Source organism: Cyanistes caeruleus, chromosome 26 (assembly GCF_971803275.1).
Source record: "Cyanistes caeruleus chromosome 26, bCyaCae1.hap1.1, whole genome shotgun sequence".
Classification (NCBI taxonomy): Eukaryota; Metazoa; Chordata; class Aves; order Passeriformes; family Paridae; genus Cyanistes; species Cyanistes caeruleus.
In genome coordinates this window covers 4,003,896-4,028,213 of record NC_141726.1, presented here as the reverse complement: position 1 = coordinate 4,028,213, position 24,318 = coordinate 4,003,896, and the positions used below count along the sequence as shown (strand labels likewise).

Sequence of the window (24,318 nt, the reverse complement as noted above, 5' to 3'; positions counted from 1 at the left end):
CTGGCACGTGGCTCCATGTCAGCCGGCAGAGGCAACGCAGGGAAAGCGCAGGAGGAATTCACCGGGAGCAGGGAGACGCTGCTTAGAGGGAAACCGGTGTTTGGATCCTGGCAGCCAAGGTGAGTCCAAGGGCAGCGCTGGAATCGCTGCCTCTCTGCCCAAATTTCCTCCTTCGCCAGGTTCCAGGGCAGCGGGGGTGTCCCCATGGTGTCCCTGTCCCCGCTCCAGCGGGATCGGAGCTGGGAGGTTTGTGCATCCCCAAAGCCCAGGCTGAGCGGGATCGGCTGTGGAGCTCCAGCTCAGCCCAGAGGCTTCCGAGGTCCCGGGGGTCTGCCTGGGGACTCTTGGGGTGCAGGTGACAGCAGTGGGGCTGGCAGCTGCTCTTAGGGTCCATGTGTGACAGGAGGGGCAGGTGGCAGCTCCAGAGACCAAGTGGTGACTGGAGGGTCCAGCTGGAGGATCTCGAGCTTCAGCTGGGGGGTTTGGGATCCGCCTGGGGGCTTTGGGGTTTGTTTGATGGGTGTAGGGTCCAGTTGTTGGGTGTAGGGTCCAACTGCAGGCTCTTGGGGTCCCACTGATGTCTGCAAAGTCCAATTGATGGGTGTAGGGTTCAACCTGAGGCTTTTGGGGTCCAGCTGATGGGCACTGGGTTCAACCTGAACACTTTTGGGGTTGGGTTAATGGATGTAGGGTCCAGTTGATGGGTATAGAGTGCAGCTGGAGGCTCTTGGGGTTCAACTGATGCCTGTAGGGTCTGATTGAAGGGTAAGGGTAACCCTAACCCTAACCTGGTACTTCTTGGGGTTCATTTGCTGCGTGTAGGATCCATCTGGTACCCCTTGGGGTTGTAGGGTCCATCTGGTGGCTCCCAGGCTCCGGTTAATGGATCCAGACTCCAGCTGAAAGCTGTAAGGTCCAGCTGGGGATTTTTGGGGTCCAGCTGCTGGGTGTAGGATCCATTTGAAGGCTGTAGGGTCCAACTGGAGGCTCCTGGGGACCGGCCACTGCTTCGCTCATCCCTCAGGACCCACCTGATGGCTGCACGGTGCTGCCGCTGCCTTTTGGGGTTCGGCCGCCACCTCCCTTCGCGCAGCTCCCGGGCCGGTCCCTCGGGGGGTGCCGGTCCCTCTCCGCTCCGCCCGGGCCGGGGCTCCCCCGCCCGACGCTCCCAGCAGCCCGCCGGGGCCGGGGGAGGAGCGGGCACGGGCGGCGGCGGCGGCAGCGGTGAGTGCCCGCGGGGTGCGGCGCTCCGGCTTCCCGGGACGGCGGCGACAGCCCCGGGCCCCGCGGCCACCGTGCCGAGCGGGGCCGCACTTGCCCCGGAGCATCCGCGGCCGGCGGCGGGGGAGCGGGGAAGGTGAATTTGGGGATGTCCGGCGCGGTTGCGGTACCGGGGAGCAGCGGGATGCGCCCTCCGGGAGCTCCGGGAGGAGGGATGGAGGGAGAGGAGGGGTCTCGATCCCCCTGGGGACAACGCCGGGGGTCCCCCGTGCCTCACGGCTGCCGGTACCCCTAAGTCATCCCCTAGGCTCTGAGCCGGGATGCGAATCCCCCAAAATCATCGCCGCACCGAAAACGGGTGAGCTGCGGCCGCGCTCCGCCCGTTCCCGAGGGCTCCCCAGGCCGGTTCCCCGGAGCCTTTCCCGGTGTGGGGCGGGCAGCGCTTCCCTGCCGGAGACTCGGCACCGGGAGCGCCTTCCCGTGCCATCCATCATGCCGCTGAAAGCCCGTTGACGTCAACCCCGTCCCGTGCACGCCGGTCCCAGCGCCGGGAAAACCGGGACAGGAACCGGGAAAAGCGGGGAGGGTGCCGGGGAAGGTCTGCCCCGGGCCATCGCACCGGACTCAGCTCGTCCCGGGCTTCCCGGCGTCTCCAACCTGGGATTTGTGCGTGGATTTGCCTCTGCCTCTATCCAGAGCCTCCTCTGCCTCCGTGGGGTTTGGGGCAGGTGCTGGGCTCAGAAAAGCAGGTGCTTTTCTGGGGGGAAAATTGTTAAGGAAGGGGTGGGAAGGGTGAGACGGTGCCCTGGGATGGGCAGAGCTGCTGTGCTGCTCCCTCGTGCCACAGCCTAGGGGCCAACAAGTGGGGACAGCCCGAGGGCAGCGTGGGCATCACCCTGGCACCCCAACGAGCACAGGCCTGCCTGGCCACCGTGTCCCCTGTGTGCCCCAAAATGGTCCCCAGGGCCACCGCGTGGGAGCTGGCATTGGTCTGCAGGGTGCTCCCCATGGGAAGTCGTGGCTGTGAGGGGCTCTGGGGTGGTCAGTGCCCACTGCCAGGGGTCTGGGATCCACGGGAAAGGCGTTTCCGAGGCTGAACCCCATCCCTGGGTGCCCAGGGAACATCAGGGGCTGCGCTGCTTGTTTCACTTGTGAGATGGGAGTGGGAGGCTGCGGATCCTCCGGGAGCACGGGATGGGCTTTGCTGCCAGGCACGGGAGCCTGGGGTGGTTCTTCCACCACAGGACGAGGGAACACTTGCCCAAACCATCCCTGTTTTTGTCCCCTGGCCATTCCCAAACCATCCCTGTTTTTGTCCCCTGTCCATTCCCAAACCATCCCTGTTTTTGTCCTCTGGCCATTCCCAAACCATCCCTGTTTTTGTCCCCTGGCCATTCCCAAACCATCCCTGTTTTTGTCCCCTGTCCATTCCCAAACCATCCCTGTTTTTGTCCTCTGGCCATTCCCAAACCATCCCTGTTTTTGTCCCCTGGCCATTCCCAAACCATCCATGGTTTTGTCCCCTGGCCATTCCCAAACCATTCCTGGTTTTATCCTCTGGCTGCTTCCAAACCATCCCTGCTTTTATCCAGCCCCAGTTCTCCATGTGCCCATTCCTTCCTGCACCAACACCTCTCCAAGGCCACTCCTGCTGTGCTCACACTTCTCTCCCTCTGTTCCATCTCTGACATCCCTTTGTGAGGCCAGACTCCTCTGCCACCTCCCACATTCCCAGTGCTCCAGCCTTTCGCTTTGTCCCTGTTCCAGCCTTTGTGGGACAGGGACAGAGGGTGACATTGCGGCATCTTGTGTTGCTTGGCCCCAAACCCGGGGATGAATCCCCTCTATTCCACCCTCCCTGAGCTGCTTGCCATCCCTGGAGCTCAGGTCTCCGTGGGCTCCCGTTGCAGCACAGCCTTTTGGGAAGCCTCATGTGGGTACAAAATACAGTTTTAAGGTGATGAAAATCCCTAATTTTCCTGCTGATTAAAACTGGAGCCGTGTGGCAGCAGCTCTTGGCATCCCTGTCAAGCACTTCAAATGTTTTGCCACCACAGCTCCACGAGCAGGGAGAGAGCCTCGGTTATGAATTACTGGGAAGGGATTGACAGCCCCGCTCCTCCCGCTCCCTGCCAGGATCAGGAGCTCCTTCCCTGCCCTGGGATGCTCTACTGGGAGCCTCTCCAGGATCCTCATCCTTTCCACAGACAAAAAGATTTCTGGAGATGGAAATCTCCCCCTGCTAATTGGGAATTGTGCAGATTTTAGTTGTTGGCTGGTGAAACAACACCAGAGTGTTTTGGCCTCGTCTTCTCACAAGTGCTCTGGGGGAGCAATGCCTTGCTGGGATCATCCATCCTGTGTCCCTCCATCCCATCCTTCTGCTCTTCTAGGGATTCAGGAGCTGCTGCCACCCCTGGAGAGCTGCCCCAGCTCCCTGTGCCACAGCAAGGGGTGTTTGCCGCAAGCTCTGCCCCCTCCTGGCATCACTCCGGCTCCCAGAACTCTTCCCAAGTTTTCTGCTGATCCCTGAAGAAGCTCGGGAATAATTGTGCAGCCTTAGCAGTTAAAAAAGAAACTTTTTCTGCAAACAAAGCTGCTCACCCCTGACTCCTGCTGGGCTCGGGAGCCAGCTGGGACCTGCGGGATGGATGCGGCTGGGCACGGAATGTCAGATCCAGTTGGCACATCCCACTGCTGGCTGTGGATTTGGGGATGTGGGTGGGTTCACTGACCCATCCTACAGCTGGCCCCCAGAGACCCCAGGAGCACTGGGCAGGTGCCATCAGCCAAGGGTGGAATCTGGGCAGCACTTTGGAAAGTGAGGGATTTCAGGATCCTGAGCCCCTGGAAGGCACAGGGATATTTGCCAGTGTGGAATGGGGAGGATGAGGAGGATCTGCTGGGCGCTGGTGGAAGGAAAACAGACGTTCCCTGTTGGTAGAATCAGCAGAAAGCCAGAGCTGAGAGCAGCCCTTCCCCTGGAGGAAGCAGTTCCATGAAATATTGATGGGATTCACACACAGCAGCCGAGCCGTGCGAGCTGCATTGCAGAGCTCAGAGCCGAGCAGCCGGAAAAGCAGCGGGAAAAGCTCCTCTGCACATTCCCTGTGTGCCAGGGAGATCAGCCCCAGCCTCGGCACGGCCCTGCCAGCCCTCAGTGCCACCAGGACAAGGCTTGGGATCTGAGCGGGGCCATCCCACTCCAAACCCATCCCGGGGCTGCTTTCTTGCATCCCCATGGAGCTGCCCCAGTTTTTGGGGCCACATGGCTGCAGCATCCCACTGCCCATGGTGGCTGCGCGCTGCCAGCTCCTGCATGTCCCCAGCGAGGTCCTGCTCCGTCCCCAGCTGCCCGTGGTGGGCACAGCCAGCACCGAGGTGCCACCAGAACAGATTATCCACGCTCAGTCCTGGGTTACCTCCAGGATGAGTTGGACTATTGGGAATGCCCAGTGCTTGCCACAGTGTCCCCGTGGCTGTGGTGGCCAGCTGGGCTTGGTGGGCACTGGCTGTCACCCGGCCTGGCCCTGCCCGGTGGCTTTTGCTCCTTGGATTCCTTGATGTTGCCAAGGAAACGCTGGGATTCAGCACAGATCTGATTTAACCGGGCCCAGACGTCACGCAGGGACACAGGGGACAGGGACAGCATGGTCAGGGTGCGGACTCTGGTGTCCCACCAGGAAGGGCTGAGACATGGCTGACCTGGAATTCCACACCTGTCCCACCTTCCCGGTGGACAATGGGCACAAAGTGGGTGCAGGAGGATGCTGTGTCCCACTCGTTCCCCATCCTGGTGCTCCAGGATGGATCCTTCTGGAGATGAACACATCCTTTGGGAATGGGGATGGAAAAGGAATTGCCATGACCAAGGTGTGTTTGGACATAGTGGGACTCAGGAAGATTCCCCAGGGACATTCCTCCTGTGCCACTGCTGCCTGGAGACCCCATGCTGGGCTGTGGTTCCCAGTCTGGATCCCAATGTTGTTCCCAGTCTGGATCCCAGTCTGGATCCCAATGGTGCTCCCAGTCTGGATCCCAATGGTGTTCCCAGTCTGGATCCCAGTGGTGTTCCCAGTCTGGATCCCAGTGGTGTTCCCAGTCTGGATCCCAGTGGTGCTCCCAGTCTGGATCCCAGTCTGGATGCCAATGGTGTTCCCAGTCTGGATCCCAATGATGTTCCCAGTCTGGATCCCAGTGGTGCTCCCAGTCTGGATCCCAATGGTGTTCCCAGTCCATGCAGGAGCAGATGGAAGAATGGAGAGCAGCTGGAGCAGCCCCAGCTGCTTCCAGGCTGGAGGAATTCCATCCCACAAGAGCCATTCCCAGGTCTCTGGAACAGCTGAGCCCTTGGGGACATCCCTGGTCACTGTCACCATCACCCATCAGAGCCTGAGCTCTCCACCCACACCACGGCCACCAGCACTTCCCATCTTGATGGAACACCAGTCCAGGTTCCCATCCCTGCACCTGCCCTTTGGAAAACCATCCTGACCAGAGCCATCCTGTGGGATTTGCTCCAGGGCCTTCCTCATCTTCTTCCTCCCAGTCAGAGCCTGACTAAACCTTGCTCATCCAATATCCAGGCCTTTTCCCAGAGACAGCAGCTGCTCCTGTGGGATCGCTGAGCACAGCCCCACCCAAACTTCCCAACTTCTCCAAAAAACGGAGCACATTTGGACGCATCCTTTAATTTTAAGCAGGTGCAGTAGCAATAATACTGCACCTGCAGTGAATTCCAGCCAAGACAGAACTTTGCTAACCTGCCTGAGCCAGGAGAGGCTGAATTCCAGGACCTGGTGTTCCTCCCAAATTCCCAGCTCACGTGCACCCAATTATACCCCTTGTTGGGCAATTAAAATTATACAAGTAGCTGCTTACCAAAGCTGAAGCAATTAATTAGAATGAAATACTTCTAGGGGAAATAAGCCTTGCCTTATTCCCAAATTCTTGGGGGAGCACGTGTGTGGGAGCTGGGATGCTGCAGCTTGTCCTGGTGTGTTGTTGTCCAGGACTGGCAGGGCCTTGGGGTGGCAGCTCTGGCAACATTTTTATTCCCCAAAAAAGCTGATTTTAGGACCTACCTGCTCCAGACATCCACAGTTTTCAGTGCTCTCCCTCCAGGCTTGAGGCAGCCCCAGCCCAGGGGACAGGGAGAACCTCCTGCCCCACTGCCAGGGCTTTCCAGCCCTGTTTTTCCCTGGAAACACCGACCTTGATGGTTTTGAGGGAGCAAACAGCTCCCAAAACCCCTCTGCCTCCTTCCCTGGCAAGGCAGCATTCCCAGCCACCCCCATCGCACTCATTTAGCGCCTTCCTCCTCCTCCTTTCTCACCTGTGTGGGGGCACCTGCTGGGCTGCTCCTTCCTTCTCCAGAGCTTTTCCCCAAGCATCCATTTTTTCCTATCAATATTTTGGCCCTCATTCCTGTTTCTGTGGTGGATTTGGGGCCAGCACTGCCTCCTAAGCCCAGGCTGTTCCTTCCCACACCTGCAGCCCCCGGCACTGTCCTGTCACCGGGGTCTGTCCCCTCCTGGGCTCACCTGTCACCCCTGTCCTGCCTCGAGCCCCACTTTTCCCAGCCCTGCCATCCCCATGGCACCTGCATCTGTGTGCAGGGATCCAGGGGTGTCATCAGCTCCCCGAATCCCGGCCCAGGTATGCTCCCAGCACATCCCAACCCGCTGGACCACTGTGCCCCTGCTCGGGGCTGGGAGGAGAACTGGGTCAGCCGTGTAACCATGGAGATGCTGAGGGAGATGCTGAAGCAGCGCCAGCGCAGCCCCGGCTCTCCAGAACCCTGGAAAGATTCACGCACCCTGGCACCCTCCGGATCCGGCCGGGATGGGGCTGGGAAGCTGAGCCGAGCCACCTCCTCCCCGCCGCGGGGCCGGTAAGACACCTCCATCTCCTCTTTTTTTTTTTTTAATATTTTTTTAGGGGTGCCAGGAGCGGGGAGGGGCAGAGCTCGGCCCCCGCGCCGCCGCGATCCAAACGCAACAGGGATCCCGTTTTTCCTGACGCTTGTGCTCATCCATCGGCGCCAGGCGCTGAGGGATGCTCCAGCCATGACACGGCTCCCGGCGGTGTCCGGGGGCTCCGTGCATTCCTCGGGACCCGCGTTTGCCTCGCTCGGGAACTTCCCGGGGCTGCCGGTGGTCGCTGTTTCCCGCAGGGACGGAGCGTGGTCGCGGTAAGCGCTGCGGGGGCTGCGGCGCTGCCCTGGCAGCTCGGGAATGCGTTCCCATGCGGGCTCGGATGCGGCGTCACGGTGCTTCGGGATACGGGGAATAAATACATGGAGGGGAAGGGGGAGATGTGTGTTTGAAGGGAAAAGCGATGCGGTTCCCTGAGTCCCGCCGCGCTGCCGGGAAGGGGGAGACGGGGCGGGGGCAGCAGCGGGGCTGGGGGTGCAGCAGTGGGTGAGGGGGCTGTGGTGGCCTCGGGGGTGCTGTGGTGGCCTCGGGGCTGCTGTGGTGGCATCAGGAGTTTGGCCATGCCAAAGCTGCTGTGGTGGTGCTGAGGATGCCATGGCCATGCCGAGGATGCTGTGGTGGCACCAAGGATGCTGTGGTGATGCTGAGGGTACTGTGGTGATAACTGAGGATGCTGTGGTGGCACCAAGGATGCTGTGGTGATGCTGAGGGCACTGTAGTGATGCTGAGGATGCTGTGGCCATGCTGAAGGCACCGTGGTGGCACCAAGGATGCTGTGGTGATGCTGAGGGTACTGTGGTGATGCTGAGGATGCTGTGGCCATGTTGAGGGCACTGTGGTGGTGCTGAGGATGCTGTGGTGGCACCAAGGACCCTGTGGTGGTGCTGAGAGCACTGTGGCCATGCTCAGGATGCCATGGCCATGCCAAGGATGCTGTGGTGGCACCGAGGATGTTGTGACCATGCTGAGGGCACTGTGATGGCACCAAGGATGCTGTGGTGGTGCTGAGGGCACTGTGGTGATACTGAGGATGCTGTGGCTGTGCCAAGGATGCTGTGGTGGCACCAAGGACCCTGTGGTGGTGCTGAGGGCACTGTGGTGGTGCTGAGGATGCTGTGGCCATGCTCAGGATGCTGTTGCCATGCCGAGGATGCTGTGGTGGCATCACAGACCCTGTGGTGGTGCTGAGGGCACTGTGGTGGTGCTGAGGATGCTGTGGCCATGCCAAGGATGCTGTGGTGGCACCAAGGACCCTGTGGTGGTGCTGAGGGCACTGTGGTGGTGCTGAGGATGCTGTGGCCATGCCAAGGATGCTGTGGCTGTGCCAAGACTGGCTCAGCTGTGACAGCCACAGGCTCCAGCACTCAAACCCAGTCTCCAGCTCAGCTCATCTCAGCACCATGCACCCCCCAACCCTTCTACCCAGCACCCACTCCGGGCAGAAACAGATTGTGCAGAGAGATACGGGGTAAAATCACGGGCAGGGGAAAGCAAATCCTCCCTTTGGGCTGAGGAGCGCGCTCGGCTTCCTTTGCGGCGGATTATCCCTGTGTGTGTTGCATTGGAAATGATCCCATTAGTGCTGTGCTCTCCTGATCTAATTTGCTCCCAGCAGAGCCTGGTGCTCTCCGGGTGGCTGGAGTGCTGAGTGGGGAGCAGCAACAGGAGCCTTTTGTGTTCTCCTGGCCCTACAGGGCTGGGTTGTTCCAGGGATTTCTCACCTGGAGCGTGGAGGGGCCTGGGCTGGGCCTGGCTGAGCCCTTGTGCAGAGGGATTTGTGTTTGTTCAGGCACAGCCGAAACCACGTGTGCCTGCAGGGAAACTGAGGCACGGGGTGCAGCAGGGCGCTGTGGCTGGGGAAGTGGTTGGGATCCATTCCCTGTGTCAGGTGCATCCTAAGGGAAAACTCAGAGATTTCAGCAGTTTTATGGCCTGAGAGTGGCAGGAGGCGTTAGAAAGTGTCATCCCAAAGGTCCCCAAGGCAGCGGATCAGCCCTGACCCCTCCTCGAGGAGGAGCAGTACATCGGCACATGGCTGTGATGGGATGCACCTGATGCCACTGGCTCCATCCCTCTGCAGCTGGGACCTATCCCACACCAATGGCTTTTCCCAAAGGGTTCCATCCCTCTGGGGTGGGGCTCATCCCACACCGACAGCTTTTTCCCAGAGATCCATCCCTCCAGAGCTGGGGGTTAGTGCTGAGCCCCCTGGGCACGAGGAGTGGGGGGAAGGCCATGGGTCAGTGCCTGGGCAGAGCCAGGAGGGAAAACCCCAGCCAGGAGGGAGCTCATTAATGATATTAATGACTAATCACCCACTCACCCCTGGAACTATTAAATCCACGAGTTAGGTGGTGCTGGAGCTGGTCCCACAGCTCCTGTCAGGTCTCATCCGTGATTCCCACCAGGTCTCATCCCAGCTGTGCCTCTGTGGAGCATCAGAGCCCCCCCTGCCCCCCTCCCCATCCCACAGCTTCCCTGTGCTCGTGTCCATCCCTCTCTCCTGAAAGGGAAACATTTTTCCAGGCGTTGCCTCCATCCATTATCACAAAGTGGCTTCACTTGGCCTGCAGTTAATAATTCACCTTTCCCTGGAAGATGGATGCTCCATTCTGCTGGTGTTTAAATATTCATGGGCAAGGGAAGGCGGCAGGGCCGTGTGGGAGGTCTGGCATCCACCTCCAGTGCTCCTGGCCCCCTGGCACTCCAGGGATCCCTGGAATCACCTGGAGCAGGCTGTCCTGGACACGGTTTGGAGAAGGGGATGTGCAGGGAAAGCTTGGCTGGATGTGAATTTGGATGTCCTAAGGGGTGGATGGCACTGACCCCTCCCTCATCCCTGGCTGGGCAGGTTGGTGACACTCAGAGCCTTCTGCCCATCCAGGTCTCTCCTGGATGTTGGAAGTGTCCAGGTCCCTCAGAGAGTTGAGGCAGAGCTGGATGTTCCCCCCAGGGGTCCTGATCCCTTCCCACTGCTCCCACGGGTGGGGAAAAATCTTGGAATATACTGAGATGAAAGGGATCCATGAGGATCATCCAGTCCAAGCCCTGGCCCTGCACAGACACCCCAAAATCCCACCCTTTACATCCCTGGCAGCGCTGTCCAAACGCTCCTGGAGCAGCCTCAGGAATGTTCCCATTCCCTGGGGAGCCAGGGCAGTGCCCATCCCTCCGTGGAGAAAAACCTTTTCCTGATTTCCAGCCCTCAGTAGGTCGTGCCACCTGAATTTCCTGGATTTGTGGACGCTGACGGCACCACCCACCCCTGTGGGGACGCGCCAGGGATGCCACAACCGCTGTCACCCCTCAGCGCCCTCCACTTGTCCCCAACAGCTGATCCCGGGCAGCAGAGCCGGTGGCGGTGCCGGCGGACGTGCTGACCATGTTCAACGGGGATGCCAGCTCCTCATCCGCCAGGAATGTGGTGCGCAGCTCCAGCATCAGCGGCGAGATGTACAACCTGGAGAAGAGCGCGCGCGGCAGCGCCGACTCCGTCAGCGTCACCGCCAGCAAGAAGCGGCGCTCCAGCCTGGGCGCCAAGATGGTGGCGATTGTGGGGCTGTCCCAGTGGAGCAAGAGCACCCTGCAGCTCAACCAGACTGGTGAGAGGCCACCCTCAGCCCCCTCCTGGGGTTTTAGGTGGCCGCCACTCATGATTTTGTTGCCCACGTGTGATGGAGGCACTGGGAAATGGCACCTGAAAATGGCACCCAAAAAATGGTACCCAAAAAATGGCACCTGAAAATGGCACCCAAAAATGGCACCTAAAAATGGCACCTGAAAAGTGGCGCCTGAAAATGGCACCCAAAAAATGGCACCTGAGAATGGCACCCAAAAAATGGCACCGAAAAATGGCACCTGAGAATGGCACCCAAAAATGGTGCCTGAAAATGGCACCCAAAAATGGCACCTGAAAATGGCACCCAAAAAATGGCACTTAAATGGCACCTGAAAATGGCACCTGAAAATAGCACCCAAAAATGACACCCAAAAAATGGCACCCTAAAAATGGCGCCTGAAAATGATGCCTGGAAAGTGGCTCCTAAAAATGGCACCTAAAACATGGCACCCAAAAAATGGCACCTGAAAATGGCACCCAATAAATGGCACCTAAAAATGGCACCCAAAAATGGCACCTGAAAATGGCACCCAAAAAACTACACCTAAAAATGGCGCCTGAAAATGACACCTAAAAATGACACCCAAAAAATGGCACCTAAAAATGACACTCAAAAACAGCGTCTAAAAATGGCACCCGAAAAGCTACACCCAAAAATGGCACCCAAAAAATGGCACCTAAAAATGGCGCCTGAAAAATGGCACCCAAAAAATGGCACGTAAAATTGGCTCTTAAAAATGGCACCCAAAAATGGCACCCAAAAATGGCACCTAAAAATGGCACCTGAAAAGTGGTGCCTGAAAATGGCACCCAAAAAACTACACCCAAAAATGGCACCTAAAAATGACACTCAAAAATGGCACCTAAAAATGGCACCTGAAAAGTGGTGCCTGAAAACGGCACCCAAAAAACTACACCCAAAAATGACACCCGAAAATAACACCCACAAATGGCACCCTAAAAACTACACCCAAAAATGGCACCCAAAAAATGGCACCTAAAAATGGTGCCTGAAAATGGCACCCAAAAAACTGCGCCTGAAAATGACACCTAAAAATGGCACCTAATAATGACACCTAAAAAGCTGCGCCCAAAAATGACACCCAAAAATGGCACCCAAAAAATGGCACCTGAAAATGGCACCCAAAAAATGGCACCTAAAAATGGTGCCTGGAAAGTGGTGCCTGAAAATGACACCCAAAAACGACACCCAAAAATGACACCCCAAAAATGACACCTAAAAATGGTGCCTAAAAATGACACCTAAAATACTACACCTAAAAAAAAAAAAAAAAAACCACACCTAAGAAATGAACCCCCCCCAAAAAAATACACCTAAAAAATGACACTTAAAAACTACACCTAAAAAATTACACCCAAAAACGACACCTAAAAAAAGCCACAGAAACCCTCTTTTTTAACCCCTCCCCACCCGAGTTTTAGGTGCCCACCCCTCATGCTTTGATTGGCCATGTGTGATGGAGACACATAAAAACGACACCTAAAAAAAGACACGCACAAAAAAAAATGACACTCAAAAAACCACTTAAAACCACCTAAAAATGACAACCCAAAAAATACACGCAAAAAAACGATACATAAAAGAGTCACCTAAAAAAAAATCGCATTTTAACCCCTCTGGCGCTTCTCCAAAGCCAGATTTGCAGGTGAGGATGTCGCTGGAGCTCGGCACAATTTCAGTGTCCCCTTCTCCAGTAACTCCCAGTCCTGGCTGCGGGCAGGAGCTTGGGGAAAGGACTTCTCCAATGCTCTGGGAAATATTTAAATGATTAAAAATAGCTGTTCAAGGGGCAGGGGAAGCACCAGGCTTTCCCCCTGGTTATCGCTTTTTATCCCGCTCCTTCCTGCCATTCCATGATTTGGGAAAGGCAGAGTTAATCCAGAGCCCTCCGTCCATCCGAGCTGGCTCTGAAGGGGTTAAATGGATCCCAAAAGCAGGAGCGGCAGGAGCGGGCGTGGGGACAGCCCTGACCGAGCGGGACAGAGCTGGCGGTGCCACCACTCGCACATGGTCACCCAGCAGGGCTCGGGGACAGGTGCCAGGGCTGACCGCTCGTGCCACCCTCCTCCTCCTGCTGCCATCTGCCAGCGCTGACAGGGGACACTGGCGGGAACGAAAGGGGACATCAGGCGCTGTTGGGGCTGTGCCCACACCTGTGGCATCGCGGGTTCCTGTCCCCTCGGGCACGGGGACATCGGGCAGCTTTGGGGCTGTGCCCGCACCAGCGGGTTGCTGTCTCCTCCAGGGTGGGGACAGGGATTTTGGAGCTCCAGGGGAGGGATAAAGGGACATCAGGAGCGTTGGGGCTGTGCCACTGAGGGTCGTTGTCCCTCCTGGCACGGGGACAGGGATTTTGGAAGCCAAGGGGATGGAGAAAGGGGACGCCGGGAGCTCTGTCATCGTGGGGTGCTGTCCCCTCTGGCACAGGGACAGAGGCACAGGGGGCTTTTGGAGGCCAAGGGCTGGAGAGAGGGGACACGAGGCAGCTTTGGGGTCGTGCCCACACCCGCAGGTTGCTGTCCCCTCCCCACGGGGACAGGGGCACAGGGAGGGTGCAGAAAGGGGACATCAGGAGCGCTGGGGCTGTGGCATTGCGGGTTCCTGTCCCCTGTGGCACGGGGATTTTGGATCCCACAACTGTGGGGTGAGTGGGGCAGGTGTCAGCCGCAGAGGGGACAATCGGAGGCACGGTGACACTGGGACAGAGCAGATGGGGTGGGGACACGGGCATGGCCGTGCCGGGATGGCCGTGCGGGATGCCCTGGGGATTCAGGCGGGAGCGCTGCGCGGATCCTGGGAGCGCTGCAGAACGGGGGGCAGGGAAGGGCCGAGCGCAGGGACCTGGAGCTGCTCCCGTCTCCAATCGCAGAGGGAGGCCCCAAAAAGCTGCGCAGCACCATCCGCAGGAGCACCGAGACCGGCATCGCGGTGGAGATGAGGACCAGGGTGACCCGGCAGGGCAGCCGGGAATCCACGGACGGCAGCACCAACAGCAACAGCTCCGACGGCACGTAAGGAACGGGGCAGGGATTGGGAACGGCGCCGGGATCCCTCCCGGCGTGTCCCCCGCCATGGGCAGAGGGATGCTCCATGGAAATCCCTTGCAGGTTCATCTTCCCCACCACCCGGCTGGGAGCAGAGAGCCAGTTCAGCGATTTCCTCGACGGGCTGGGGCCGGGGCAGCTCGTGGGGCGGCAGACCCTGGCAACCCCCCCGATGGGTGAGCGGGGGCAGCGCCCGGGGGGCTCCCGGGGGAAGGGAAGGGGGGGAACAGGCCCCGTGTTTCTTCCCAGGGCTCCGTCCCAGCACATCCCGGTCCGGGAACGCTTGGGAATGCTCTGCCTTGTACAGGGCAGCGTGCAGGGCTCAGGGCAGGGCATCCCTGGGAAGCAGCAGCTCTACCTTCTCCTTTTCCCGGGGCTTCCTTTTGGAGAGTCCTGGAACCAAAACTCCACCTTTTGTCCCATTTTTCCCTTTAAAATCCCAAATGGGGATCAAAAGCTGCGCTCTGAATTCCCAGCCAACAGCGGCGTGTCCCCAGCTGGGGACACACCCCGAGGTGGCCGCCGCATCCTGCTGGGAATGGGAAAAGCTGCCCAGAGTCCCCTGATCTGTCCCTGGGGCACTGGGAGCTGCTCCTGAATAAATCCCAGCAGGAGGGAAGGGAAATTCAGGGAAGGGAAAGGGGAAAAGGGGAAAAGGGGAAAAGGGGAAAAGGGGAAAAGGGGAAAAGGGGAAAGGGGGAAAGGAGAAAGAGGAAAAGGGGAAAAGGGGAAAAGGGGAAAAGGGGAAAAGGGGGAAAGGGGAAAAGGGGGAAAGGGGGAAAGGGGGAAAGGGGGTGGTTGAACCCCAGGTTCTCTCCCGACCCAGCTCAGTCTGGCTGAGGATGAAGTTCCTTTTTCCTCCCATTCCCTTTCCCTGCCTCTGAGGAAAAGGTGGCTTTCCAAGGGGAAAACCCCACTGAACTCAGAACAAATCCAACTGAGCACAATTTTTGTTTTCCAAAAGTTCCTGGCCCCTGATCCCTCCTGTCTCCTAGCCTCTCCTTTTCCTGGGGAATCAGCCAGCCAAGGCCCAGCCTGGGTAAATCCCAGCCTTATTCCATCACGAGGGATAAAATCCCAGTGACAGGGATGGAGCTGATGGGGAGGGGGGCTGTCCTTCCCATCCACCAAGCCCCTAATTCCCAACAAATCAGGCATCCAGTGGGATGCTGGGTGTCAGGACGGGGGTGCCCAGTTCCCACAGGTGATGGGGACACGGGGCTGTGGCTGTCCCCAGGTGGAGGTGACCATCGGGTCACCTGAAGGTGTGTACCCCCTTGCAGGCGATGTCCACGTCAGCATGGCTGACCGCAACGGGCAGCTAGAGGTGGACGTGATCCAGGCCAGGGGACTCATCCCAAAGATGGGCTCCAAGTGCATCCCTGGTAGGTGGCTGTGGATGGAGGGGGGTGGTGCCGCGCTGGGATCATCCCAGGACTCTGCTCCATGTCCCTGTTTCTCATGGCAGCCACCTATGTGAAGGTTTACCTGCTGGAAAACGGCGTCTGCCTGGCCAAGAAGAAGACCAAGGTGGTGAAGAAAACCTGTGACCCCTCGTACCAGCAGCCCCTGCTCTTTGAGGAGAGTCCCCAGGGCAAAGTCCTGCAGGTGGGCAGGGACACCTTCCCCTGTCCCTGGTGGCACTGAGCCCCATCCAGGTTTCCTTGGACTGCCAGGGGTGGGACAGCCACAGCTTCTCTGGGCTGGGATGCCCTCCTTGGAGCTGGGATGTTCTCCTTAAGGTCTGGTGCCCTTCTTGGGGTCTGGGATGTCCTGCTTAGGGTTGGGATGCTCTCCTCGAGGTTGGGATGCTTTCCTTGAGTTTGGGATTGGGATGCCGTCTTTGGGACCTGGAATGCCCTGTGTCTGGATCTCCTCACCCTCACAGGGTGAGAGGAGCAAGTCCAGGGATCTCCAGAACCCTTCCTGCATCCTTCAGACCTTCCCAATCCCGACCACAGCAGGGTTTTTCCATCTGGGCATGATTTCCCCAGAATTCCCAGCTCCATCACCCCTTCCCTGCCCGCAGGTGATCGTCTGGGGCGATTATGGGCGCATGGACCACAAGTGCTTCATGGGGATGGCCCAGATCATGCTGGAGGAACTGGATCTCTCCAGTGCTGTCTCAGGCTGGTACAAACTCTTCCCAACCTCCTCCCTGGCCGACTCCAGCATCGGACCCCTGACTCGCCGCCTCTCCCAGTCCTCCCTGGAGAGCTCCACCAGCCCCTCCTGCCCATAGAGGCTGGGATTGGGAAGGAGACATCCAAGGAGACCTTGCAGAACTGGTCGTGGAGAGCTGTAAATATCCTTTTTATTTTCTCCTTTTCAGTTTTTCATTTTCAATCTCCTTCCACCCCCCAAAAAATCCGCCCTGGATGCCCTCCCCAGGAAGGGAGAGGGAGTGAGGGCAGGGGGGAAGGAGAGGAGAAAATTCCCTCCGAGGGCTGCGACTGCCAGCAAATCCCAGACTGTTCCCAGACCTCGTCCTGGAAGCTCCCAGGTTCTCTCCCAACCCTGCTGGGAGCAGCTCAGTCTGGCTGAGGACGAGGTTCCTTTTTCCTCCCATTCCCTTTCCCTGCCTCTGAGGAAAAGGTGGCTTTCCAAGGGGAAAACCCCACCGAACTCAGAACAAATCCAACTCAGCACTATTTTTGTTTTCCAAGGAATGTAGCATCTTCTCTTATGTAGCTTTGCCACGTGCTAACAACACAATCACTGCAATATCCAAGAGAACTCTGGATGGACCGGGAACATCTGCCAGTTTCATCCCGTTTGGTCGCTTTCCCAGCACTTTTGGTGGCCATTTCCCTGCCTTTTTTTTCCCAGTTTTTTTGGTTTTCCCGGGAGCATGTAGCCTGTGACCATTGCCAAAGCAAGAGGGGACAGGGAAAGGGGCGCTTGCCTCCCCTCAGTGTCCGCTGGGCTTCTCCTCGTGTCTCACTGCTGACCGTGCTCATGTCCAGCCAAAACCAGACCCAAAGGACAGACTCTGGGAATGCCTCACGGGAGGCGGGAGAAGGCGACCCTGCGGAGCGGGAATAGCGGGATCCTGGCGGATCGGCTGCCTCCCAGCCCCCTCCTTCCCAGCTGGAGGGCTGAGATGTCCTCCTTGAGGTCTGGAATGCTCTCCTTAGATCTTGGATGTCCTCCTTGAGGTCTGGCTGTCCCTCCTCGGGGTCTGGAAAGCCCTGCTCAGGGTTGGGACACTCTCCTCAAGGTCTGGAATGCTCTCCTTGAGGTCTGGAATGCTCTCCTTGTGGTTGGGATTCCCTCCTCAGGAGTTGGGATACCCTTCTTGGGGTCTGGAATATCCTCCTTGGAGTAGGATGCTGTCCTTAAAGGCTGTGATTCCCTCCTCAGGAGTTGGGATAGCCTCCCTGAGGGCTGGGATGATCTTCCCAAGATCTTGGATCCCCTTCTGGAGATGTTCTCCTTGGAGCTGGGATCTCCTCCTCCTCTTCCAGACTGGGCCGTCCACCTCGAGATGTGGGATTCCCTTCCTGGGCTCTGGGATTCCCTTCCCGGGCTCTGGGATTCCCTTCCCAGGCTCCAGCACACTCCCCTCGAGATCTGGGGCATCCTCCTTGGGGTTGGGATGCTTCTGGAGAGCTGGGATACCCTCCTGGATACTTGAATTCCAAGCAGGAGCGGAATCCAACCCTGGTTCTTTCCAGGGGAACATCTCAAAAGCAGCTCTGGAATTCAGGGGACAGACAAAGGAGTGGAAGTTCCTTAGTGGGATGAGTGTTTTTGGGGTTTTTTGTTTGTTTTGTTTGTTTTTTCCAAGCAGCATTTTGGTTCCCTCTGAGGGATCCAGTTCTTGTAGCAAACCCGGGAATTACGGAAGCTTTTTTTGAAGGTGCCTATTGAAATTTGCTGAAATTACTCAGGGGAGACACCACTAGAAACTCTTGGTTTCTTCATCAAATATTCCTAAATCCAATGACTGTCCTGAAGGATCAGTTCCCAAGAGAGAAGGAACAAAATCCCGACACACCGAAAGATGAGGAGACTGGAAGAGGACAAGAGGTTCATGGGGAATTTCATGGGGCTGGCTCTGACCTTCAGTCTTCACCACAAAGCACCCCACAGCACTGTTGGGGGTTTTATAGGATTATTTCTTGGCAAAACCCAGAATTCCATGATGCACAGAGCACAACAAACCCACATGGGCTTCTCCTGGTGGCACCGGGAATGAAGAACCAGCTCAGCCACAGTGGAACAAATCCAAACCTGAAGGAAAAGACTTGGGATGAAGCTGTTCCACAAACCCAACCCCAAACCTGGTGGTCCATAAAACCAAACCTGGGAGTCCTCAACCCCAAATCTGGGGTCCACAAACCCAAACCTGAGGGTTCACGAATCCAGACCTTGGGATTCACAACCCCAAATCTGGGGTTCCACTAACCCAAACCTGAGAGTCAACAAACTCAACTTGGGAGTCTACAAATCCAAATCTAAGGAATCATAAACCCAAACCTGATGGTTCACAAATTCAAGCCTTGAGGTCTACAAATCCCCAAAATCTGGGGTTGTATAACCCCAAATCTGGGGGCCCAAAACCCCAAACTTGGTTTTCCTTAACCCCAAATCTGGGGCTCTACTGACCCAAATCTGGAGGCCCACAACCTCAAACTTGGGGGTTCACAAGTCCAGATTTGGGGCATCATAAATCCAAACCTGAAGGTTCAGAAATCCAAACCTGGGGTCCCATAACCCCAAAGTTCCACAACCCTGAATCTTGGGGTCCACAAATCCCCAAACTTGGGAGTCTACAAACCAGATCTGCAGGTCTACAAACTCAAACTTTGGGATCTACAAACCTACACTTGGGGTTCCACAACCCCAAACCCGTGGCCAGCAGGACTCGTCTGTGCCGTGGCCGATTCACCCGACACTGCCACAACTTCAGCACCATTGTGACCGGGACTCGGAGCTGCTGCCGTGACTTTGCCAACTCCAAGGCAATTCCAAGAAGGGAATTGGCCGGATCCTGCTGAGCTGGGATGGGGAAAAATTCATCCTTTTTACCCCTGTGAAGGATGAAAGATGAAATCCTCCTCTGCTGGTTGGAGCGCGGGCTGCGGTTCCTGGATGGAGACCTCTGGGAGTGTGGGATGGCCTGAACCTGCGGTGGTTTGGGGAACAAACTTGGTGCCCTTGGGTGCTGAGACAGGAACAAACAACAAAGAACAAGAACTCGATGTTCTCCCAAGCGCAGAGCAATTCCACGAGGCCAATGGAATCACGGCAAACAGAATTCCACGAGGCTCAACCTGGCTGAGCCCGTGCTTTTGACTCTCCATGGGGGAAAGCGTCCCAAAAGGAAAAGCTTTCCGCTCCTCCAAGCTGCCTCTCTTCCCTCTGGCTTCACCAACTCGATGCTGATGGAAACCCTCCAAATGTGCCGTGGTGGGATGGTCCCAGATGGAGCAGGAGTGTGGGCAGAGCAGGGAGCTGAGCAGGGACGTTCTGCTCCTGGCGTGGGCACAGCTTCCCACCCCCTCCGCATTCCCGCGTTCCTCCAGCAGCGCTTCCCTGCTCCGTCCCTGCCAGGAACATCCCACCAGCAACATCCCACGGCTGTGCCGTGACAGGGAGCAGGGGCGGGGGATGAGCAGCACAGCGCGGCCACCGCGCGCTCCCCAGGGCCAACACGAGCATCCCTGGCTTTCTGCTGGAAAAATCCTGGTGAAATTCCACTAGGGAATGAGGAAAACTCAAGTATTTTGGCTCATGGATCACGGAGGATGAGTTGGGAGTGACAAGGACAAAGTGCAGCCCTCCATGGGAGGGTTCTGGAGAAGTGGAAACACCATGGATTGCACCAAACCCCAGGAAAACATTCCCTCCTTCCCTTCCAGTCCCCTGGGGGCTGCCACACATTTCCCAGCAGGAACAACCCACCTTAAACTGGTGTGGGGAGCCCAGACTCGGGGAAGAGCCAGGATTGTGCCATACTGGGCTTGCAACATCAGCCCCTCATTTCTCAACCCCCAGGACCTCGTGTCAGACGTTTTGCTTCCTCAAACAGCCAGAAACACACAGCCAAGACACTCAGAAATCCCCAACAGCCCCATGCCAGCTCCTGAGGAAATGAACTCCATCCCAGGATAAATTCCTGCACTCCAAGGTTGTTTTTTTTTGTTGTTTTTCTGGGGGAATATTTCCTCGCAAAAGGGCATCTTTTGATGTGCAATGTGATTTGCAAAATTCCCTGGAAGGAATTTTGAGTTTTATGATTTCCTCTATTTTCTATCAAAAAAAGAAATCCAAACCACTGGATTTGCCGGGGATTTTTTCCTGGAAAGAGGAATTCAGATGGAATTAAATCAGTTTTTCAGCCCATTTGACACCCAGCCCCCAGCAGAGAGGAGCAGCTCCCACCTGACACTGACAGAGCTGAAATCCAAACCCCCAGCTGTAATCACAAGGATGGATTTGACAAAAAAAGCCTTGGAATGATACTGAAACATCCCCTAAAAACTGACAAAATTCACACAAAGCACAGAAAACACTCCAAGATTCCAGGCCTGAGTTATCCCTGCTTTTCCACCAGCCTGGAATGGGCCAGATTTGCCAAAATCCAGTGAAAATTTCCAAGAAATCTGGATCAGTCAGAATCCAGCTCCTGTTTCACCATCATCAGGGCGTGCTGAAAACCTGGGAGAGGAGGTTTGGATGGAGTTTTCCCGGAATCCAGTGGAATACAGCACCAATTCCCTGAACCTACTGCCACAGAGCACTGGAGAGAGGGGGGGAAAATTCCCTCCACCTTTCCCAGCTCTGCCAACCTTTCCTCCAGGAGCTGGCAGTTCCTGGTTCCAATCAGACCAGGAATTCCTCAGGAATGGGATCAGGATTTCCTTGGCTTCCAGGGAATCTCTTCTGTTCACTGCCTGACACCACAACTTGGGAAATCCAGCCTGGATTCCACAGTTCCCCCCTGGACTCACAAACCCCAGCAGGGCAGGAATGATTTTTCCTCATACAAAATAATCCCTAAAAAACTGCACCAGGAATGTTTTTTTCCAGGTGGAAAATTTTTCTTCCAGTTGACTCAGATGCTTCTTTCTGGATGGATGGGAAATGCCTGGATGTGGGAACCTCTGGAAGGTGTGGGATTGGTTTGGAAAAGAACAGAATTGTGCAGACCAAGGAACAGTGGCCAAGCTGAATCCAACCTAAATGTGTTTTTCCTCATGGATGGGAAGAGCTCTCCCTGCTTTCCCTCAGGGTTTCACAGCTACAGATGGATCTGGAGAATTCCCTGCAGGAACAGCAGGGTTTGCATCCCACTCTGGTGAGGGCAGCACAGCCTTTTCCAATGTTTTTGTAGCAAACCTGTTCCAACTGGAAGTCTTCCCTCTGCTCCACAGGATCCCAGGCTGGCTTGGGTGGGAAAGACCTTAAAATCCATCAAATTCCAGCCCCCCAGAGGCTGCTCCCAGCCCCATCCTGGGACACCTCCAGGGACAGGGCAGGATTTCTTTTTCATGGAGAAACCCCTCCCAATCCGTGGCTGGTTGGTTAAAGGTGTGAAAATCACTTTTAGGAGTTCAAAAGCTGCAGGGATTACTTTTTTTTGGGGGGGGGAAAAAAAAAGCATCCCAAATAACAGGGTTGGAATTTTGGGGGTCACTCCGTGACCGAGTGGGACAATCCTGCTCAGTTGAGGAAGATTTTGGGTTTAAAAAGACTCAGAAAAGTGTCCAAGTGTTGGTATGGGTGTCTGAGGATCCTCCGTGTTGTGGGAGCCCTGAGCATCCCTCAGGAACACCGGGATGGACTCCAGAAATCCGGGAGAATCCAGGAGATCCCGGTGCTCCCCCCAAGGGCCTGGAGCTGCAGTGCCTGGCTGGAGCTCCGCTTGTTGCTATACCTCATCCTTCCCTTTTCCCTGGATCCTTCCCCTTCCCCACTTTTTCCATTCCTTTAGGACCCCGAGCTTGTGCACTCAGCCACATCCAGGTTTTTGTTGTTTTTTTTTTTTTATTTCTTTCCCTGTGGAATGAAAAGCAATCCATGATTGGGGTAGGCAGCTCCCAACCCTGCTCCCTTTGGGATCTGAGCCCAAGGCAAGGGAATCCCAGGGTTGGAGGGATGATCCCAGGGTTGGAGAGATGATCCAGAGGGATCCCTGTGCCCCTTTTCCAAATTTCCTGTCCCACAGTGCCTCCAGGGCTGCTCTGAGCCCCCCAAAACCCTCCCAGGGGTGGGAGAGGGGCTCGATTCCAAAATCCAGCACTGCTGCCACCCTGGGAAGGGCACAAAACCCTCTCCAAAGCCCCTGGAAGGGCACAAATCCCTTCCAGAGCCCTTGGAGGGGCACAAAACCTTTTCCAGAGTGCTTGGAGGGGCACAAATTCCTCTCCAGAGCCCTTGGAAGGGCACAAATCCCTTCCAGAGCCCGTGGAGGGGCACAAAACCTTTTCCAGAGTGCTTGGAGGGGCACAAATTCCTCTCCAGAGCCCTTGGAAGGGCACAAATCCCTCTCCAGAGCCCTTGGAAGGGCACAAATCCCTTCCAGAGCCCGTGGAGGGGCACAAAACCTTTTCCAGAGTGCTTGGAGGGGCACAAATTCCTCTCCAGAGCCTTTGGAAGGGCACAAATCCCTCTCCAAAGCCCTTGGAAGGGCACAAATCCCTCTCCAGAGCCCTTGGAAGGGCACAAATCCCTCTCCAGAGCCCTTGGAAGGGCACAAATCCCTATCCAGAGCCTTTGGAAGGGCACAAATCCCTCTCCAGAGCCCTGGGAAGGGCACAAATCCCTCTCCAGAGCCCTGGGAAGGGCACAAATCCCTCTCCAGAGCCCTGGGAAGGGCACAAATCCCTCTCCAGAGCCTTTGGAAGGGCACAAATCCCTCTCCAGAGCCCTGGGAAGGGCACAAATCCCTCTCCAGAGCCTTTGGAAGGGCACAAATCCCTCTCCAGAGCCCTGGGAAGGGCACAAATCCCTCTCCAGAGCTCCTGGATAGACAAGGAGCCTCTGGAGCAGGCACGGGCTGACCTTCCCTTGGGAGGATGCTGTGGAATGCTGATCCCATTCCCTACAGGATCCCAGCTCCCTCTGGCTGCGAAGGGAATTTTTTCCTGCCACAGGGAATATCACAAAGGAATTCCTGATCCCGAGGGCCTCTGGAAGCCTGGGGGAGCCCCTGAATGTTCAGAGCACTTTGAAGTTGGTGGCCTTGTTTTCTTAAAGGGCTTTGATCTTTTCATGAAAGGAGAGAATCTTCCCCATCCCATCATCTTCCTCCTCCCCAGCTCAGAATTCATCCCAGGAAAGAGCACCTGGAATGTTCAGGATGATCCAGGACTCAGGAATCTGTCATTAATCCCTCAAGTTTACACCTAAAAGCGGCTCTGGAGTTGAGAATTTCTCCTGGAATTTGGGTTGGGAGAAGCACCAGGGAAATACAAATAAGGGGGAAACTCCCAATGGATTTTTAGGAGTAGGCAAAGTGAAGTTTGGGAATATTTATCCCACCCAAAAATTCTGGATTTCTGTTCCAAATGGAGGGATTTTATCCATAATAAGGAATCCTTCAACCCAGCTTCCCCCTACAAAGTTTGAGAGGGGATAAAAGGGAATTGTGGGATTCCAGGTGGGTTTGGGTCCAGTAAAAATAAAAGGGAAGAAAAGGGTGCAAATGATGAGGGATTAAAGGCAAAGAGATGCTCCCAGAGCTCTGCCAGGAATTCCAAACCTTTGGAAGCTGAAAGGAGGGACAGGGGTGAAAGTGCAAAACCCCACAAAGACCCCAAAGTCCCTCCCATTTTCCAGCCTCAAATCCCCCAAAATTTGCATGGAAAGGGGTCACCAGGAGAGGTGGGGAAGTGTCAGAGCTTAATTAACCACGAGTTAATTGGCACTAAATGAGAAAAAAGGGAGGAAAGGAGAGCCAGGGGAAGACTTTCCTTGGATGTTTTAGGACTTGTGGGAGCTGGGATGGGAATAGTGACTCCATCCCCCCAATCTGTGCTAAACTTGGTTTAATGACAGATTCCTCCCATTCCTCAACTCCACCTTCCCCCAAAATCACCGGGAAGGGAGGAACTGGAGCATCCTCGGAGCCCCAGTCCCACATCCAAGAGAAGGGGATGGGTTTGGGATGGCTACAGAAAAGTGGGAATATTTCAAAGAACTAACAAATGGAATTTTCTACCTGTGTCCTGTCCCGTTTTCTATGTGTGTGGTCCTTTCTTAAATGTCAAACTCTTGTATTTTTGTGGTTTCTATCTGCGGGACCGATGGCTCTGAGGGCGCACGTTGTTTTGTAAAATATTCCTGACATTTTCCTTCCCCAAAAAAATAAAAAACAAAAAAAAAAAAAAGGGAGGAAAAGCTGAATTATTCACCTTTTAATTGGCTTTGCATGTACAGTATTGGGGCAGCAAGTGGAGATGATTAAAGCCAGCTTGAAAACTTTTTCCTGTGCTTGAGTTGAGTTTTCCACCCCCCCAAAAAAAA

At 56.2% G+C, this 24,318-nt stretch overlaps 1 protein-coding gene across 4 annotated transcripts; it reads left to right on the top strand.

The window, feature by feature from the left end:
* The first annotated feature begins 35 nt into the window (after positions 1-35).
* On the top strand, positions 36-24,276 carry RIMS3 (regulating synaptic membrane exocytosis 3). Of its 4 annotated transcripts, none has more exons than XM_086863867.1 (7): positions 36-119; positions 10,491-10,759; positions 13,668-13,809; positions 13,906-14,018; positions 15,126-15,227; positions 15,311-15,450; positions 15,872-24,276. In XM_086863867.1, exons 2-7 carry the CDS (start codon positions 10,540-10,542, stop codon positions 16,082-16,084), a joined length of 930 nt encoding a protein of 309 aa, XP_086719993.1. In that variant the 5' UTR covers positions 36-119; positions 10,491-10,539; the 3' UTR covers positions 16,085-24,276. The 4 variants fall into 4 exon arrangements, with proteins under 4 accessions (XP_086719993.1, XP_086719994.1, XP_086719991.1 ...); XM_086863868.1 differs by lacking the exon at positions 36-119 and adding an exon at positions 1,221-1,357; XM_086863865.1 differs by lacking the exon at positions 36-119 and adding an exon at positions 6,008-7,114.
* The last annotated feature ends 42 nt before the right edge of the window (positions 24,277-24,318 follow it).

Bases quoted from the DNA above. Each gene is read 5' to 3' on its own strand.
- RIMS3 (XM_086863867.1), top strand. From the start codon at position 10,540: ATGTTCAACGGGGATGCCAGCTCCTCATCCGCCAGGAATGTGGTGCGC. The intron at 15,228-15,310 runs GTAGGTGGCTGT...TTCTCATGGCAG, and splicing joins GGGCTCCAAGTGCATCCCTG to CCACCTATGTGAAGGTTTAC. The intron at 15,451-15,871 runs GTGGGCAGGGAC...CCCTGCCCGCAG, and splicing joins CCCAGGGCAAAGTCCTGCAG to GTGATCGTCTGGGGCGATTA.